Source organism: Cadophora gregata (genome assembly GCF_030347475.1).
Source record: "Cadophora gregata isolate MNR1 chromosome Unknown scaffold_7, whole genome shotgun sequence".
Taxonomy (NCBI): domain Eukaryota; kingdom Fungi; phylum Ascomycota; class Leotiomycetes; order Helotiales; family Ploettnerulaceae; genus Cadophora; species Cadophora gregata.
Window position 1 is genome coordinate 351,060 of NW_026695930.1, and position 17,438 is coordinate 368,497.

The 17,438-nt window shown below is 48.2% G+C and overlaps 6 protein-coding genes across 6 annotated transcripts; 4 read left to right on the forward strand and 2 right to left on the reverse strand.

Annotated features, from left to right (window-relative positions):
• Window positions 1-613: 613 nt before the first annotated feature.
• Window positions 614-3,448, reverse strand: ONS95_012874 (uncharacterized protein; the record flags this gene model as incomplete). The annotated part of the gene is made up of 2 exons (XM_058506492.1): window positions 614-651; window positions 711-3,448. One exon carries the CDS (start codon window positions 3,446-3,448, stop codon window positions 1,040-1,042), a length of 2,409 nt encoding a protein of 802 aa, XP_058357220.1. The 3' UTR covers window positions 614-651; window positions 711-1,039.
• A 2,551-nt stretch (window positions 3,449-5,999) lies between these two features.
• On the forward strand, window positions 6,000-7,655 carry ONS95_012875 (uncharacterized protein). The gene is made up of 4 exons (XM_058506493.1): window positions 6,000-6,796; window positions 6,848-6,934; window positions 6,998-7,089; window positions 7,166-7,655. Exons 1-4 carry the CDS (start codon window positions 6,085-6,087, stop codon window positions 7,574-7,576), a joined length of 1,302 nt encoding a protein of 433 aa, XP_058357221.1. The 5' UTR covers window positions 6,000-6,084; the 3' UTR covers window positions 7,577-7,655.
• Window positions 7,656-7,759: 104 nt separating this feature from the next.
• Window positions 7,760-10,105, forward strand: ONS95_012876 (uncharacterized protein). The gene is made up of 5 exons (XM_058506494.1): window positions 7,760-7,886; window positions 7,975-8,062; window positions 8,117-8,275; window positions 8,325-8,625; window positions 8,683-10,105. Exons 1-5 carry the CDS (start codon window positions 7,826-7,828, stop codon window positions 9,589-9,591), a joined length of 1,518 nt encoding a protein of 505 aa, XP_058357222.1. The 5' UTR covers window positions 7,760-7,825; the 3' UTR covers window positions 9,592-10,105.
• A 535-nt stretch (window positions 10,106-10,640) lies between these two features.
• ONS95_012877 (uncharacterized protein) lies at window positions 10,641-12,771 on the forward strand (the record flags this gene model as incomplete). The annotated part of the gene is made up of 2 exons (XM_058506495.1): window positions 10,641-11,019; window positions 11,072-12,771. The coding sequence occupies 2 exons, from the start codon at window positions 10,641-10,643 to the stop codon at window positions 12,769-12,771; spliced, it is 2,079 nt and encodes a 692-aa protein (XP_058357223.1).
• A 414-nt stretch (window positions 12,772-13,185) lies between these two features.
• On the forward strand, window positions 13,186-16,483 carry ONS95_012878 (uncharacterized protein). The gene is made up of 4 exons (XM_058506496.1): window positions 13,186-14,059; window positions 14,110-14,473; window positions 14,520-15,159; window positions 15,211-16,483. Exons 1-4 carry the CDS (start codon window positions 13,599-13,601, stop codon window positions 15,555-15,557), a joined length of 1,812 nt encoding a protein of 603 aa, XP_058357224.1. The 5' UTR covers window positions 13,186-13,598; the 3' UTR covers window positions 15,558-16,483.
• Window positions 15,690-16,229, reverse strand: ONS95_012879 (uncharacterized protein; the record flags this gene model as incomplete). Its single annotated transcript, XM_058506497.1, has 1 exon — window positions 15,690-16,229. The coding sequence occupies one exon, from the start codon at window positions 16,227-16,229 to the stop codon at window positions 15,690-15,692; it is 540 nt and encodes a 179-aa protein (XP_058357225.1).
• Window positions 16,484-17,438: the final 955 nt, after the last annotated feature.

Genomic DNA, 17,438 nt, shown 5'->3' on the forward strand with positions numbered 1-17,438 from the left:
CCACCCCTCCACAAATAAAGATCGGTCTATTGATAGGTAGGGTACTAAGAGATGCGAGCTCGCTGAGTCACTGCTTCTTGGTATCTACCACTCAGGGGCCAAGGTGCTAAGGTAAGGTGAGTAGAGTAGGGGTGTGAGGGGTGTGAGTAGGTTGAGGGGAGTAGGTAGCCTGGGCAGAGCAGAGCAGCGTGATTAAAGCAGCGTGAGTAGAGCATCCGTAGTAAAGTAGAGCAGCCTGAGCAGAGCAGTGCGAGTAACTTAATTGAACTGGAGTTTACCCCTGAGTAAATGGAGTTTCTCCCTAAGTAGGCAGCCTATAAGTAGCCTATAAGTATCACTCGCGCACTACATACTCAACTCACTACATACTCAACTCACTACATACTTAACTCACTACACACTCAACTCCCTCCTTACTCACGCACATAAACTCTAACCAGACTATCTACCTATACCTAGACTAAGGTAAGGCACTCACTCACTCACTCACTCAAGCATTTCATTTCCATTTTCATTTCCATTTTCATTTCCATTCCACTTTCCCCTCTTAACTCTCGAACAAGTCCAAATTTTTAGCTTTACCTGAAGCGATAGCCATGATCCCTTGACCGTCCCTTGTTTCGAGCTGCCCACCCGTAAACAAACAGGCTGCTGCAAGTCAATACACGTGGGTTAGCGCCGTAATCAGGCTTTGTGTATAAAAGAATAACCTTATAAGCAGCTCAAAAGAGCCAGCCAAAAGAGGCACACGTTCTTGTCTCTTTTCTCTTTGGAGATTAGGGTTCTCTTTATCTCAGTCTCAGTATCACTGGTGAACCTGCAGCTATTCTTTAGTGATTGTTTTTTGGTGCTTTGAAGTTGGTTTAGTGTGCTAGGTAGTGATCAATACACGGGCTCCTAACGGATCTATCCCGAACTGTACTGTCCTGTACTGGACCCCTCGTGATAAAAATGAAAATGGAAAACAGATCACATCACTGATCCCTTCAACATAGGTATCTAATCCCTCTCCCACCCCCTCCCAAATCAGCGCAGCAAATCACAACGGATCCAACTCCCCCTCCGCCCTCCCCGCCCATCCCACAATCGTCCCCCCCTCCTCAGTAGTAAAAACCCCCTCCCCCACAAACTCCCCCACAACCCTCTCCACCACCCCCACAAACTCCCCATGCGTCCCAAACGGCGCCCGATCCCACACCACATCCAGAAACGTCAGCCCATCAGTACCCGGCGACGCGATCCCCGAGACAGGTACGTCGTAATTGGGAAGTCCATCGTTGCGCTTCCGGTTCGGGATGCCTGTGTTTATGGAGCCGAAGATTATGTCTGGCTCGAAGCGTTGGAAGTAGGATGATACGGATTGGGTGTCGCTGATGTAGTAGGGCCGTACGGTGACTGTAACAGGAACAGTCGAGTTGCTGCTGCTGGTGCTGTTGTTGTTGCTGCTGCTGTTGATAGAGGAGGAGGTAGTAGAGAAGAGTAGATCGCCAGCTGATGTTGTGCCTGTCTTTTTAATAGCAGCCCTTGCATAGTCTCCATCCCGCTTTAGGTGCTTATACAGCGACAGCTGCCAGTAACTACCGCTATCACCGGTCGGCGTACCGAGTGTCTGCAGGAGCACGGGGCCCCAGAATATTGCCTGGATGTCTGGACGGTCTAGAGCGCGCTCGATTCGGATACTGAAGGGCATGCGTACTTGGATCACGTCGCCTGTGGTCCAGGACCGGCTTAGGGTAAGATACGAGCTGGGTTGGATGTCTTTGGTGGATTGAGGCTCCCCGTTGACGGTGACTTGAAAGCCGTGACCGGTACGAACCCAGCCGGGAACTCGGAGTTTGATATCCAGCGGGCCGCTCTGTCCGGTGATAGTGAAATTGGCTGTGTCCCCGCGTGGGAAGGCCGTCTCCTGCTTCATCGAGAAGCATTTCTCGGTCCAGGTTAGTGTAGACGGAACGTACAAATTAACCCACAGTGCAGACCCATCCGCTGAGCGCAGGTACACAGTCTCCTGGTACTTGGTGTGGCTCTCCATGCCGGTGCCACCGCAGCAGGTCCCGGTATTACCATAATCGCGGCTCGAGCCTGGGGTCAGCGGCTGGAAGTAAGTGAGCTGTGGGTCGTCAGTACTGTCTGTATCGGCGCGCGACCCCGTGATCATATTAAACAGGCCGCGCTCGTAGTGATCCATGTACGTAGCATTATGCTCATGCAGGAACAGGTTCCGCGCCAGCTTGATCGTGTTATATGTCGTGCACGTCTCGGCACCGTTCTGGGCGATGGCATTCGCGATATTGTCCCGATTCTGGAATAATTCGGGGTTGTTGTTGGATCCTGGATAGTTGCCGCTCATGCCACCACTGGCAAACTCGCGGTGCGGCACGAGCCAGCCGAAGAAGTTCTTCGCCGCTGTAAAGTATTCCTGCGTACCACTCTGCTCATACACCCTCAGGTACCCAAGGAACTGAGGTACATGCGTGTTGGCGTGGAGTCGCTCACGTCGACGCCGGCCCGGCTTGTTCTGCGGTGTCACGACCAGAATGTCCCGGTCTTCCACAGCCGCACCGAACAGGGACTCGCGATTATCAAAAGCCATGGCGGTTTGCAAGTGTCGATCATCACCAGTCAAGGCGTAGACCTCCGAGTACACCTCGTTGGCGGCGCCAAACTCACCAGCGATGTACGTGTCCCACATGTAGTTCAGGTCGTCCCGCGTTATATTTCCCTGGTAGCCGTGCTGGTTCTTGTCACCCACGGTCAGTGCGAGATGTGCCCATTCGGCCATTTTGACTGCCACTTGCAGGGCCTGTGAGTTGTTGGTATTGTAATACGCATCCAGAAGCCCCCGTATGATCTTGTGCTGCGTGTACCATGCCGCCCACGTATTAGTGCTGGCATTGGTTCCATAGATTGCAAAACGTGGAGGACCTAGACGAAGCACTGTGTCTTCTGGCAGCGCACCCAGATATCCTGGATGCGTGGGCTTCTTTTGCGCCGTATACACTTCCTGACATTCAGCCAGTTCACCCACCATCCAATCGAGTTTTCTTTTGAAAGCCGTTTCGCCCTGTTCGGCATACGCTTGGGAAAGGGCCGTCATGAAATGGCCTGTCCAGTGTCCGCTGAGCAGTCCGCCATCCTCCCACCCGCCGGGAGGTGAAACATCGCTGGGGTTGGGTCGCCCAGCCTGGTTATTGAAAAGAACGAGGAATTGTCGCTCGTCGTACGCCTGGAGAAACGCCTTGATACGGTCGCGTTTCTCTTGTAGTAATCCTCCGCCGAGCCGCACTTGGTCGAGGCGGAATGGCCGCACTGGCGCGGTTGCTCCCGGACCTAGATCCGCCCCCACCTTCGCTAACATGGGGTTGTTGACCGGCGTCGTATGACTAGAGCCATTGCCGACGAGCACAGCGACTACCAAAGCCTGAAGAAACCGGCATAGATTGAACATGTTTTTGTTAAATTAGGTCATAGAAGGACATGAGTCGAAGTAATTCTGTGAGAAGTCAACGGAGACTTTGGCATTTAGTAGTCTCTATTCGAGTACCGCATTTGAGAGCCGTGAGGGGTCTAATACTTAAATGTACGCTAGTGTAAAGTCTTTCCTGAGCGATTGGTGCGGATAATATCTTTCTGGGGAGATCTCCTGTATAGGAAGCTCAATAACACGATATGGCCATGTAACGTATCGTATAGAGAGGAATGGCCGGATGCATGCCATATTATTTACAGCTCAATAATGGGGGGTTCTTGACATCATACAGTGTACCCCCGGTCCCAGCCTAATCAGCGTCAGTTCACAACTAGGTTGAGCAAGCTGCTTTTACACTACCTATATCAAGGCGAGTTCCCTTCAGATTACTCTGCTAACATACCAAAATCGCGTCACGTTATCCTTTGTAACTCTTTAAAACAGCCCTAAATCCTTCTTTCTCAAGTCAAATCAACGGACAGAGCCTCCCACTAAATAACATTAGGACCAGGGGTTACACCGTCCAGTACTTCCTAAGTACTCCAATCCAGACTCCCATCCTCAAATTACCCTCTCACCCATCGATCAACAATACCTTCCATTCCATAGTGTCATATTCTCGTCCCCATTCAAAGCGGCAGCTCCTGATATCTAAACTTTCCAACGGAACCAGCGAAAAACAAAAACGGCTGTGTCTGAAGTTCCGAACTTTTCGAACTTCTGGTATTCGGAAACCGATTTCATGGCGAGGTCTCTTTTCCAGCCAGTCTGTGGAGCTTAAAACTCAATGGTTGAAATCAGCTGGCGAGACTAACCAAGTAGTTGACAGCAGCGTGCAAATTGACAGCGAGTTCAACTTTAGCAATTGTGTCGGCTCAATAAGTGACAGATTTTCCAAGGGTATAAAGAATGGAGTCTTCATAGATGATTCTTCCTATCGTAGCACTGGAATCCTAATCCCGAATGAGGTGAAGAGAAAAAATAGTCATCTCCTGTTCCACGCCGTCACCACCTTATCGTAAATCCAGGATTATTTGGCGGGCGCATACAGTATGAGACCTGATAAACTACGAGAGGTTTTATACTTAAATTTTTGGGAAGCTAGGTGCTGTCTCGGATATTTGTTATGAGGGAGTTTCGGGAACGAATCCTAGGGCTTCGAGAAGTGGTTTGGTGAATGGGAGGCTCTGATTCACTTCTACTTTTCTGCTGATTATCTTAATTTGGTTTGACAGGTCCTATATATATCTCCAGGTACTACTTTTGGCTAATCATAGAGTGTAAGGCAATCATTTGGCCAGCGTTATCGTGGTTGGGGAACGAGCTTTACACTAAGTATCTATTCGGTAGTCTGCTGGGTGTATTCGTCAGGGGCATGATCATGGCTGTGCTGGGTGAATGAATGGATTCAAGATTTCGTTCAAACATGAGACTTAGATATCTTTGACAGTCAAGTATTTGTTGACAATAATCATCTCTTTGGAATATTTGCATACGCAAGCAACGAACTATAAAGTGAGATGGAAAGGCTATGGAAGCTTAACATCACATAAAGAAAGGGTTGTGATCATCGTTACATCAGTGTTCTTTGAAGCTCCCAACACGTCATTTCTCACCGCTTTCCACCCATTAACGAACTTATCCATCAGTCCACTTAGTTACATGCAGCGTTCAAGAGATTCTATGTTTATATACACTTCCTAGACGACTAGTGAGAGATTACCAGTATACAGAATCATCAAACTGGTCGTTGTCTATGGTGGCTCTTTTGATGCCGGGGGCAAAACGAGGTGAGGAGAAGTCTCACAGTCAATTCACTTCAACCATTCACACTGAACGGCACGAAGAGACCAAAGCTGCACTAAGTTAGGGTATATAATCCCTCAATCCATCATGCCGTGGAACAACATCGCTGGAAGCAAAGCCAATGGAACACCCTTACATCTGTAGCCAGACGATATATTTACTGTGTTCCAAAAGTTCCGGGTTCTTGGCCAAACTTGTTTATAGACACTGGAAGTTCCCTAAATTTGCAGAAATAGTGATTGTATCACTTATTAAAACGCAGGTGATCCCGTGTATCGAAGGTCTCGAAGAGAGATGAATGGCAACAAAAGCCATTTTGACAACAGTCGAGCATGCCAGCGATCAATCGATATCGAGACACATTTGCTCAGATTTCCGAGTTTGAGTTATGGCAGATGTTTTCTACTTCTCATTCTGATCAGTCTGAATTGAGCTTTATCAATCACGGTGACGATGTATTTGCGGAGAAAAACAATGCATTCAGTATCTGGTCTCGAGAATCTAAATTATGCACAGATTGATTAGGTAACATAAATTTGCCTACCAAAACAGTTAAGTTACAGCTGTAGTCTAAGCTCTAGCTTGAGGAGTCTGGCTCAAGATTCTGCTGCTGGTTCTGTTTGTTTACATAGCATAGGGTAGTCGTACCGAGGAAAGGGTGGGCTTCGCTAAGCTTTAGCGCCGATCTGTCCTCACGAATCCATTATCAGGCACCAGCAATGTAATAACTGCAATGCGTCTACACTTTTACATATAATCCCCAGTAACCCAAAAATCTCTTTGATGATTTAAAGCTTGTAATATTAATTATGAAGCCCGCCACTATCCTGACATTCATCGCCGCCGTGGTGGCGATTCCAGGTCTCTCATCCGTGCAAATCTGGCTAGCCAGTTTTCAACAGCCCATCTCCAACTTAATCGACAATCCCCGCCGAAAATCAACAATCCCTCAATTCATTCTCGACACAAACCATCCATGGATCCTCACCAATCAACGTAAACTTGAGAGCCTTCCCAACGCCAAAGACTTCCTATGCCTAAACCCGACCCAAACCCCCAAAAACGAGCCCAGCGCACCAAAAACAGAACTGGAAGTTCCACCAGATCTTTTTGACAATCTCACAATCGACAACAACCGATATGGAATCTCTCGTCCCGGCTGGCCCAACGCTATTGAGCGACTGACCGAGATCAAAAATTGCCCACGAGCACTCGCCTCCGCCAAGTCCCTATACATCGATATTTACGTACACTCCGGCCCCTACTCGGATCTCTGGCTGCGAGCTCTCGAACCAAGTCAACCACCACCAGAAGTCGCGATACTATTTGGTGACGTCTTGGAAGCACTGCCTAGCTTGAATCATCTTTACTGGGGAATACACAACGAATACGCACACTTCTTTGAAGAGTCCTTCAAGTCCAGGACCTTGACGCTACCATCTGTGAAGAGCTTGAGAACTGGACCGTTTAGTCAGTATCTGGTTGGCATGTGTCCAACTCTGGAGAGACTTGAGAATGGTGGTAGGTATAACTGGTGTGACTACTCATATGGTGCTGACTGGAGAATGTTAGTGATTCAATCTGGAGCAATGGCACCTAAACTTAAGCATTTTTCGATGGATAGCGATTATGAAGGATGGTCACCTGATATGGCTGCCGGTGAGTTCCTTGATATAGCATAAGACTCTCTACAGGCCACTCTTTGCTAACCTCCGACTGTAGAAGTCGTGAAATTCATGCCTCACATCGAGAGTCTTGGGCTGGGTGGGTCTATTAAAGTTGAAAGGACTTGGGACAAGACCGACGATCTCAAAGTAACCACTTCTTCTCCTACATTCTCTCCCCCTTTCCCAAATCTCAACGGGTACAACTTCTAATCCTCCCCATTAGAACATCCTGGCCACACTCAGCGCACTCAAAAACCTAACCCACATCGACCTCCCATACTCAGGGAGCCTCTCTCTCGGATTCGATGGCGGAGCATGGTGTGGAAACGCCTACTTTGGTAAGTCCGGGAGAGAATACGGTCGTCAAGTCTTAAGACAAGGCGCAGAAACGACAGAAATAGCGGCGGGAATTGTGTTGGCGAATTTACCGAATATAACTAGCTTTACGATTGGAGAGAGGGCTGCGAACATCACACGAGGTGATGATGGGAGCGTATCAGTGACTTGGCCGTGGACGGGGAGAATGGACGATTGGTGTATGGAGATGGAGCCGGAACCGGAGGGTACGGATTATGATGAACTTGAGTATGGAGGCATGGAGGATGCGTATATTGCTGACCTTCAGAAACGATAGACTTTCTGAGTCAGATCAGTTATGGTTGATTATGTCCTAAACTTTAATATTAAAGAGTTGGCGAATATCTTTTTCGGTCCAGATCCATCGAGTTCATACACACGTGACTCTCTAATTGCGGCATGACACGTGAGAATTGCGAATCTCACCAACTGCAGTAGAAGCACTGGAGAAACAAGATGTCTCGAATACATTATAAATTGTCTAGAAAACTCATTTTAAAATCCGGTCTTCTGGGAAGTTATCTGAATGATAATGTCGGAGCAAAATTGGGTCAAGTCTGTGGCAGTAATCGGTGCCGGAGCAGCAGGTACAGTTTCACTCTTTATGTTGCGGGGGAACAGCATCACTCGAGCCCCCATTTTTGGAAATTCGATTGTTAATAAGTCAAATTATAGGCGCTATCACTGCCGCAGCTCTTGTGGCAGAGAAATACTTTGACCGGATCCAAGTGTTTGAGCGACGAGAAAGTGCTGGTGGGACATGGTTCGTGTGGTCTGATATGGAGCTATGGTAAGAGAATTAACTGACATTGCTCAGGATATATGATCCATCTCCTCCATCATCGCTGCCTCTTAGGCCAGGAGGATTGCCACCGGATGTTGATCCCCCACTGAGCATTCCCGATGCGCTTCCAAGAATTACTTCTCCTAGTACACAAGAGCGATGGAATAAGACGCCAATATACTCCTCACTGACGTAAGAATATCCATTGAGATTCAAGAAACGTCAAGTTAATCTGAAACAGTACAAATGTTCCCTCGATTGCAATGTCCTTCTCGGACTTGCCATTCGCTTACGGACCATTCGTCCCTCACCACATTCCCAAGCAATATGTCGAGTCATACTTCTCTCACCACAAAACAGACTCTTTACTCAGTTTAAACACCACGGTTGAAGATCTATCAGTGATTGAAGGATCCGAGAAAGGTAGGGAGAGATGGAACTTAACTCTCCGAAAGCACGATTCTGTTCGTGGTGTCGACGTTTGGTGGCAGGACGAATTCGATGCAGTGGTCTTGGCAAACGGCCATTATGGAGTTCCATATGTAAGAACTCTACTTGTCATGGAGATCCTAGATAATCACTGAATGCTTAATTTATAGATCCCCGAAGTCAAAGGCCTTGCCAAGTACCTAGAGCTCTTCCCCGGCCGCGTAGTCCACTCAAAAACCTACCGAACACCCCAACTCTACCGAAACAAAAGAGTCTTGACCATCGGCAACTCTGCATCCGGCCATGACCTCACAAATGATCTCCTCCTAGAAGCAAGTCTCCCCGTCTACCAATCCCGACGCTCCAAATCCCGCTGGGACGGCTCCGAACCACCACCAGGCATCGCATGGAAGCCCATCATCAAAGAATTCCTCCCATCAGGGCGCATAATTTTCGAAGACGACACATACCTCGATGACATCGACACAGTAATCTACTGTACCGGATATAAAGCCTCTTTCCCATTCTGGAACGTCAAGAACAACGGTCGTGAAATCTGGGATTACGAGAAAAACAAGCTGGTCAAATCATACATCCACACTTTCTTCCACGAGTACAAAACTCTCGGTATTGTGGGAGTACCTCGTGTTTTGACGTTTAGGAGTTTCGAGTATCAGGCTATTGCGCTGGCGAGGTTGTTTTCTGGGAGGCAGGCGAGGGAGTTGCCTGGTTTGGAAGAGCAGGAGGAGTGGGAGAGGGATAGAGAGGAGAGGGTTAAGAGAGAAGGGAAGAAGTTCCATGATATTGAGTGGGAGACTGGAGAGACGCTGAATTGGCTGGGAGAGCTGTATGAGATTTCGGGGTTGGGTTTGTTGACTGGTGAAGGGAGGGTTCCGCCTGTGCTTGGGGAGGAGGTGAGGTGGGCTATTGAGCATTTGAGGAAATACCCTGAGCCGGGGAAGGATGGTGTAGAGGATAGAAAGGAGTTTGAGAAGAGTGCGGGAGACGAGCAATCTGGAGATGGCGAGGAATGGGTGCTGGTTGAGAGGAAGAAGAAAGATTTGCTTGCATTTATCTAGGCGCATGTCAGGTATTACAGATATCAAAGGTGTCATCACTAGACACAGAATTTCACATCTAAATTACAGACCGGGCAGAGTATCCTTGTTTACATTTCCACTCACATCACTAGGTAGAAATAAACGAACCCCACCACGTGTTCCCACGTGCGTCCAAACTGCGACCTGCAACAAAGATCCTTCTCAAAACGCAAAAGTGAGGCGAGACAAGCAAAAAAGGAATATAATATCGAAAGAAACTATTCGAGACGTGGCGTGCAGGTCGGTAAGTTGGCTGCCAAGTGTTGGTGACGAGAATAAGGGGGCTGTGCCAAGGATGCGGTGAGAGGTGAGATTTTCTGGGGGCGGGCGGATCGTGACGATAGCCAATCGGGAATTGGGACAGGGTGGTTTTTGGGCTGATGAAAGGCGTCGAAGGGGTTAATGCAGTGGTTAAGGTTTCGTATTTGAAAGAGGTAGCTGAGGTTGTTGATAGTATGGCTTGGGCTAGATCTGATAGTTCCCGAATTGTTGACCTCGCTTATATCAAGGTACTTCAGCTTGAGCTCAAGATGTCATGGTCGAGCTGAGCATGGAGCTCCCTCCCTGCCCAAATCAGAGTGGTGTTGATAAAGGAGATTTTTGAACTTGTATGCTCACTTGTTGCTGTTCAGCAGATATCCAAGCCCTCGACTGATCCAGGAGAGAGCTCGCTTACTTGATAACAAGTTGTCACGTGGTGTTGTTGTTCCTAGGTGTCCGGGGAACTCTGGTAGTCTGCAGGTAAAAGATGAGAATCAAGTTACTCAGATTTCACACAATCTTTGGTTGACAATTTAAACATACTAATGTCCTTCAGATATCAAAAACCCGCGTGTCAACGGTCTGACGTGTATTGGCCCCCAACATGACCCCGCCATTACACCCCTGCCTGTGGAGCCTGGCTGATGACCATTGTTGGAGCTTGATCATCCTTGCCTCCTTCCCCATCATAACTTTCTTTTTCCAATTCATGACAGAAGTACATCCTTATGTATCAGACTCTAGAGTCGACAGACACAACTCCGACAATGACAACAAGCACTCCAAGAACAGCTGATGCCAAAGCCTCCAGCCTCTGTGATCTCTGCAAGCAAATGCAGGATCTTGATCGTCTTACTGACCATAAAGGACCTATTATGCATCATAAGAGCTGGACAGCGCTTTGCCAGTCTGCCGAAAATGGATGCCATTTATGCAATGCATTCGTGCAACTTCAAGATATGCGACGGGCCCCTGGCATTTTTGACTCGACGAGGAACTTCGACGAGCATATGAGCTGGCCAGACACACAGTTGACGATAGAGTCGTATGGGATCAACTCACCCTTACATCTACGACAAGACGCTTTATTTCATCACCCGCATCAAGAGGTCATATATATCTGGTTTGAGCTTTGTCCAGACCATGGTTAGTGAAAAGAATGACCATCTTCTACCTCGATCGAAGGCTTACTTAACAGACGATCCGTTGAGTGCCATCTTTACTGCCAGAAGCATTGATTGTAGTTCAGATTCAGAGAATTGTCTCGGCCTTCTCGATAGATGGATCAAATCATGTCAAGCGGAACATCCTGAATGTATCTGGTCAAAGGATCACATTCTTCCGACCAGAGTAATAGATGTTGGATCAGAGGATAATGATCCATTTTTGTTCGAGTCAAATGGAGCAAAAGGCGAATGGCTAACTCTTAGTCACTGTTGGGGTGGCAGCGCACCTTTGCAGACAACATCTCACTCTTTGCAGCACCACAAAGCCTCGATCTCTATGAAGTCGCTTCCTGTGACGTTTCGGGATGCGATTATTCTCACACGGCGATTGGGATACCAGTACATTTGGATTGACTCACTCTGCATTATTCATAATATTCACGAAGACTGGATAACAGAATCCTCTCAGATGTTCCGAGTATACGGGAACGCATCCATCAATATATCTGCGACAGCCGCTCGTAGTCCCAAAGAAGGAATATTTGAGAGCGGCAGTGGACAAAGGAATTATGCAACTCCTTTGACAAAAATAAATTGTCGAAGCGAAACAAAAGGTATTGAAGGCGTCCTTGGCGTTAGACTTCGAATGGATGGCACTGGACCATTTGAGACCTTCACAGAACCACCCCTACATCGTCGTGCTTGGGTTCTCCAGGAAAGTGTATTGTCTCCCCGCCGTATCGACTTTGCATCTACCCAGCTCTACTGGGAATGTCGCACAGTACTGCGCACAGAAGGATACCCTGACTCTGACGACGGTCACAACTATCTGACGGGAAGTGGACGACAGCTGCACAAAGCAGCACCGAGGAAAATGGAATACAGCCCCGATATCTACAAATTTCTTCCGACTGCCAAAGATCCCTTATCTTGGTGGTATACTATGCTCAATGATTCTTATCGAGATCGTGAGATAACGATGGATTGTGATGTTTTCCCGGCGCTTGCTGGAGTGGCAGAGGAAGTTGCGCGTCGCACCGGCTTCGAGTACAAATCGGGGCTTTGGTTGGAGGATTTGCATAGAGGCTTACTTTGGCAAAGTTCATACCCATCAGAGAAATCGAAGGATGATTTTTGCCCTTCGTGGAGCTGGGCTTCGGTCAAACTAGGCTCTCGAGATCGTCGACTGGATCTCGAAACTTATGCTGAGGGTCATCGAGCAACTATCTTGGACATAAGTGTTAAGTCAGAGGGCGAAAATGAATTGGGTCGTATTAGCGCGGGAACTGCCAGACTTAAATGTTCGGTGAAAGCGTTCAGCGAGTGGAGAGAACCACAAGTGCCCGTCTACAATGGACACGGCGACGACTTCGTGCGGATGTCTACACGTTACGTGCATCCCAAAGATTTAATTGCTTCTGAATCACCACCTACAGGTCAAATACTATGTACTCTAGATATCAGACCGGATGATGTGGATGCTTGCCTCTCTGACTTGATTCAGCGAGGTGCGATTTGTGCTCAGATTGCAAGCTTCAAGACTCCAGAGTGCCGCATCATTGTTTACGACAGAGGAGAAAAGATCACAGATTGGGGCGTTGTCATCTATGGTCTGGTTTTGGAACCAGTCGATGAGACTGCTCAGGCTTACCGGAGAATCGGGATTGTTGAGATAGCGGAAGAGGATGGATTGGCAGATGGCTGGGAAACGACGGAAGTGGTGATTGTATGAGAACGTGAAAGATCATATTCTGACCGCAGATGAACTCTTGGTCATCTTTAAACCCTTTTTTCGCTTCCAAAAAACCTGTTTGCCATTGCCGAATGCTGTCAGTATGGGCGGGCGATATTCGTTGGTAGGAGCATCCTCGCTTGGCTTGCCTGGTAAACAAAGCAAAGTCCCAGCTCTGACGACCAGAAAGGACCAAGCCATAATTACTGGCACTTCCATATAACCTGTTGCGTTTTGATCACGAAGATTGTTTCTTAGTTACGCCTCAAAGGGCGTTTTTAGCCGTTTCTAGGTCGGCGGATGTACCCACGTGACCAAGCGAAGTGGCGAAGCAAAACACCTTTCCAATCGGGATGAGAGTTCCCCCGCCTTACACCGTATCCGGATTCATTACCCAAAGCGACAAAAGCCTCATCTAACAACACTACGAAAACCGAAAATCCTGGTATATCCATAAAATCAATCAAGCCAGCGACGTATGACAACATACATCATCGCCATGTGTAGCTCGAACATAGCCTCAATTGACTGCTATCATTCCCGGGTCAGACGGTGCGTCCAATCCGCTTACTGGGATATGTCCGATCACAGATTTACAGCGAAGTCGATCATTTTGGCTCTCTTTGGAAACAAAACGCGTGATAATCATGTCAAAGGATCGTAATTGCCTGCCAAAGCAAAGTGGTACAATTGTTGGAGCCTAATCAACTGCGAGGAATTGAGATATATAAAAGTCCCTCAACAAGCACTCACAATGGAGCCATTCAACAACTTCGTCAAAGACCTTTGAGAATATCTCAGAATATACCTGTTTCAAAGGAACAACGATGCTCACTTACATCTACCAATTCCTCGGATTTACAGCCCTCGGCATTGCAACCACCCACCACCCAAAATGCAAAGCCATCCCCGGAACAAACAGCTGGCCCAGCCAAGCTGAATGGTCACACCTCAACACTTCTCTCTCAGGACGTCTCCTCCAGCCTTCTCCACCAGGAGCAGTCTGTCATCCTACACAAGCAACTTTCGACCCTCTCTCTTGTGTGGCTGTTGCAGCTGGGTGGTTGACTACCCAATGGCATACCGATAACCCGGTCAGCACTATTGAGAATAACTGGAATAATGACACTTGTCTCCCGGTTCCGACTTTGCCGTGTAGTGGGAAGGGATACCCGGTATATGTGGTCAATGCGACGTGTGCGGAGGATGTGAAGAAGGGCGTAGATTTTGCAAGGGAGAATCATGTCAGGTTGGTAGTGAAGGGGACGGGACATGATTATTTGGGCAGGTAAGTTGAAACTTCAAATCCCTTGGTGGGGATAGTACTGATTGTGTTAGGTCCGTGGCGCCGAAATCTCTCTCAATATGGACACATTATATGAGAGGACTTGAGTTTTATGATGGATTCAAGCCCAAAGGGTGCAGAAAGAGTATCGATGGAGCAGCCATCACAGCAGCAGCTGATACCCAAATGCTTGAGCTTGACGAACAGGCGCATCTCAAAAATTTGACCATCGTGTCTGGTGGAGCTGGCACCGTTGGCGTCGGAGGCTATCTCACTGGAGGTGGTCAGGGTGCGTTGAGTTCGACATATGGCTTGGGTGCTGACCAAGTCTTGGAGATGGAAATAGTGACACCTGGGGGTGACATTTTGACTATAAACGAATGTCAGAACAGAGACCTGTTTTGGGCGATGAGAGGGGTACGTATTCCTACTTACAATCATATTCATTCTCTAACGATACCAGGGAGGCGGCTCGACCTTTGGAGTTATCACATCCGTCACCATCCGAGCATATCCATCAACGGAACTTCACGTCGCGAGCTTTCTCCTCGGCACTGGTCCTGGAACAGAAGAATACTGGGACGTCATGGCAGATATACTCTCTCAATATCCCGCCCTAGATGAACAAGGTCTTTCAGGCTACGCTTACATCGCGCACAACGTTGTGAGCGCGGAGATGAACATCACAAGTGCCGCCGATGGCTTCGCAGGCGCCTTCTTCCTCCCTGCGTTCCATTCATCCAACACCTCCCTGTCGCTGGAAACGGTGCTGAAAACTCTCTTCGCAGATGCCACGGCCGCGTATCCGGGAAAATTCATGTCTACTGTTACTGTGAAGACCTTCCCGGATTTCTGGGCTTGGTATAAAGACAATAATGGTCCTCTGGATGCGGGACACAATGAAGTCCTTGGATCAAGGCTTATTGATGGAGCCACTTTGACGGGTAATCGAACTGCGTTGAAGCAAGGGTATAGAGCTGCAACTCCACCAGGAGGGCTTACCAGTGTGTTTCTCGTTGGTGGAAAAGGGACAAGAAATGCGAAGCCGAGAGGGGGAGGCAATAGTGTCAATCCAGCTTGGAGGAAGGCATATATTCATTCTGGTAGGTGTGGACTGGTATGGTATGGAGAGAATAAAAGCTAACTACTAGCAGTGATTGGGGCAAGCTGGAATCCACTCGATTCAGCGGAGGAGGCCAAGCAGAAAGCTTTGCTCACAGATGTGTATGTAGAGGGATTGAGGAAAATGGCACCAGATTCTGGAGCTTATATGAACGAGGCAAGTCTTCCATCCCACGCTTTGAAATATATTAGACTGAAATTGACGATCGTTCAGGCATACCCAGATGAGCCAGACTTCCAGCATGCTTTCTGGGGAGAGAACTATGAGCGCTTGCTCGCCATCAAGAAGAAGGTAGATCCCCAGGATGTTCTTTGGTGCCATCCATGTGTTGGTAATGAAGGATGGGAATTGGTCGACGGAGTGCTTTGCAAGAAGTAGAAGAAACAGGGGAACAGTACCCTGGGCGCATAGTAACAAAGTAATTCATGTGTCGTAACTCGTCAATCCTGCGCTTGTGATATATCCCAGTCGCTCAAAGTATTCGACGATAACAGAAATAGGAATGACCACTTAAGAGTGGATCTTCGGGCAGTGTCCAACCTCACAGTTCCTCCTCCTCTGCATCGCCCCCGTCTTCCCCTTACATATCCTATACCCCTCCACAAAGAAATGCCGCCTCATATGTTTATACCACTCATTCGGGACCATCGGCTCAATCCACTTCTGCTCATACTCCCAACATATCCAGCACCCTAATAATTCCCTCTCCCCTTCCACCGGCCCATCCTTCTCCTTATCCACAGCAACATGCGATTCCCATCTGAAATTTACACTGGGGTCTATCCAATCCAACCAACCCTGCTTGTAGACTGGCGGTATCTCGTCGCCGCAAACGAACGAACATGCTTTGCAGGGTGCAAAGTATTGCGCTGATGGCATGCCGCCGCCTGGTATGCGGTTGTCTAGTCTTTCGCGGAAGGCAAGTTCGCAGAAACCTGGATTGGGAGGGAGACTCGAGGTGTCGTAGGGTGGAGGCGCTTCTTCTGAAGTTGGTTGTGTGGCAGAGAGTGTGGGCGATACTTCTACTGCTTTTGCAGCTGGAGATGCCATCTCGGGCAAGAGGTCGGGCTTTCGCCTGTTAAGTACGCTCAATGCTCCAAAGTATACCTCGGCGTGATTGTTTTGGTTGAAGAGTGAACACGCGAGTCGTTCTTTAGAAGATATGGGTGCGGGCAATTGGGGGTCGTATTCAGGTTATATCGTAGGAAGAGCTCGCGGAGGATGTGCGAAGACTGCTCATATCCAAGTATTTCCTGCTCGATAGGCAAGATTTCATTGTTGGTGGCGGGGTTGGAGGGGCGATGGCTGGGATTTGGTGTCGTGAAAAGAAGAGGCTGGTGAGCTTCATCCCCCGTCGCCCGTCACGTGCTTGTAACCTTAGACAACATCAAAATGTCCTGGTTTGACCTCGAACTTCATCGCCAGACATCCTTTCAGAGCCGGCTTGATCATGCATGAAGTATATTCAAAGAATGATATCCATATAGAAGAAATCTTGATGATATGCTAGGGCTGTAGTCCGTTTTAAAAGTACTGAATGCGCCAGGGACATTGCATCGGTTAATCATATTGACATTTAGAAGAAGCTGAGCACCGAGCCGAAGAAAAATAAACTAAACAGGAGCGTCCTTTAACTTCTGCTAGGAAAACCTCTAGTCCGATGACAATTGATGTCTCCACGCATGTTTGCGACCTAATGACTAGCCCCTATTCCAACTTTGTCAATTCTTCAGCATGAACATCGACAACGGAATCAAGCAGCCAAAGCTCAGTCACTGATGTCCGCATTGCGACATGTACATCCCGGGAAGTGGATAATGCCCTGTGCTCAATATGGAAGAGTCATCGTTCAATCACTCTACTTGCCTTGCTGCGATAATAGTAACTTCAAGTCTCGTCTTGCGTCTCCCAAATAATCCAAATTTGAAAGGCCTGGCAGCTCGGACGATTTCATCCGCCCTTTGACGGAGCTACGAAGTAGTCTCTTATGCCTGGGGCTGCCCGCAATGGTCATCAGGTAAGATTGGCCATAAGACCTTAGAGGCTTCAGGACCCAGATTGAAAGATGTCACAGGAAAACTGTCCTCTTGATTTTCCAGAACTTCCTAGTATCCCTACAACACCTCCGGTGACAGGGAAGACCACCTGCAGTGCAAGAATGTGATTTCCGTAAATAGGGATAGGGTGGATGAAAGAAAGACAGAAGCTCACAAAGGTAACAGCTACAGGACTTGAAGTGATTGTCTAGCTTAGCTCTGA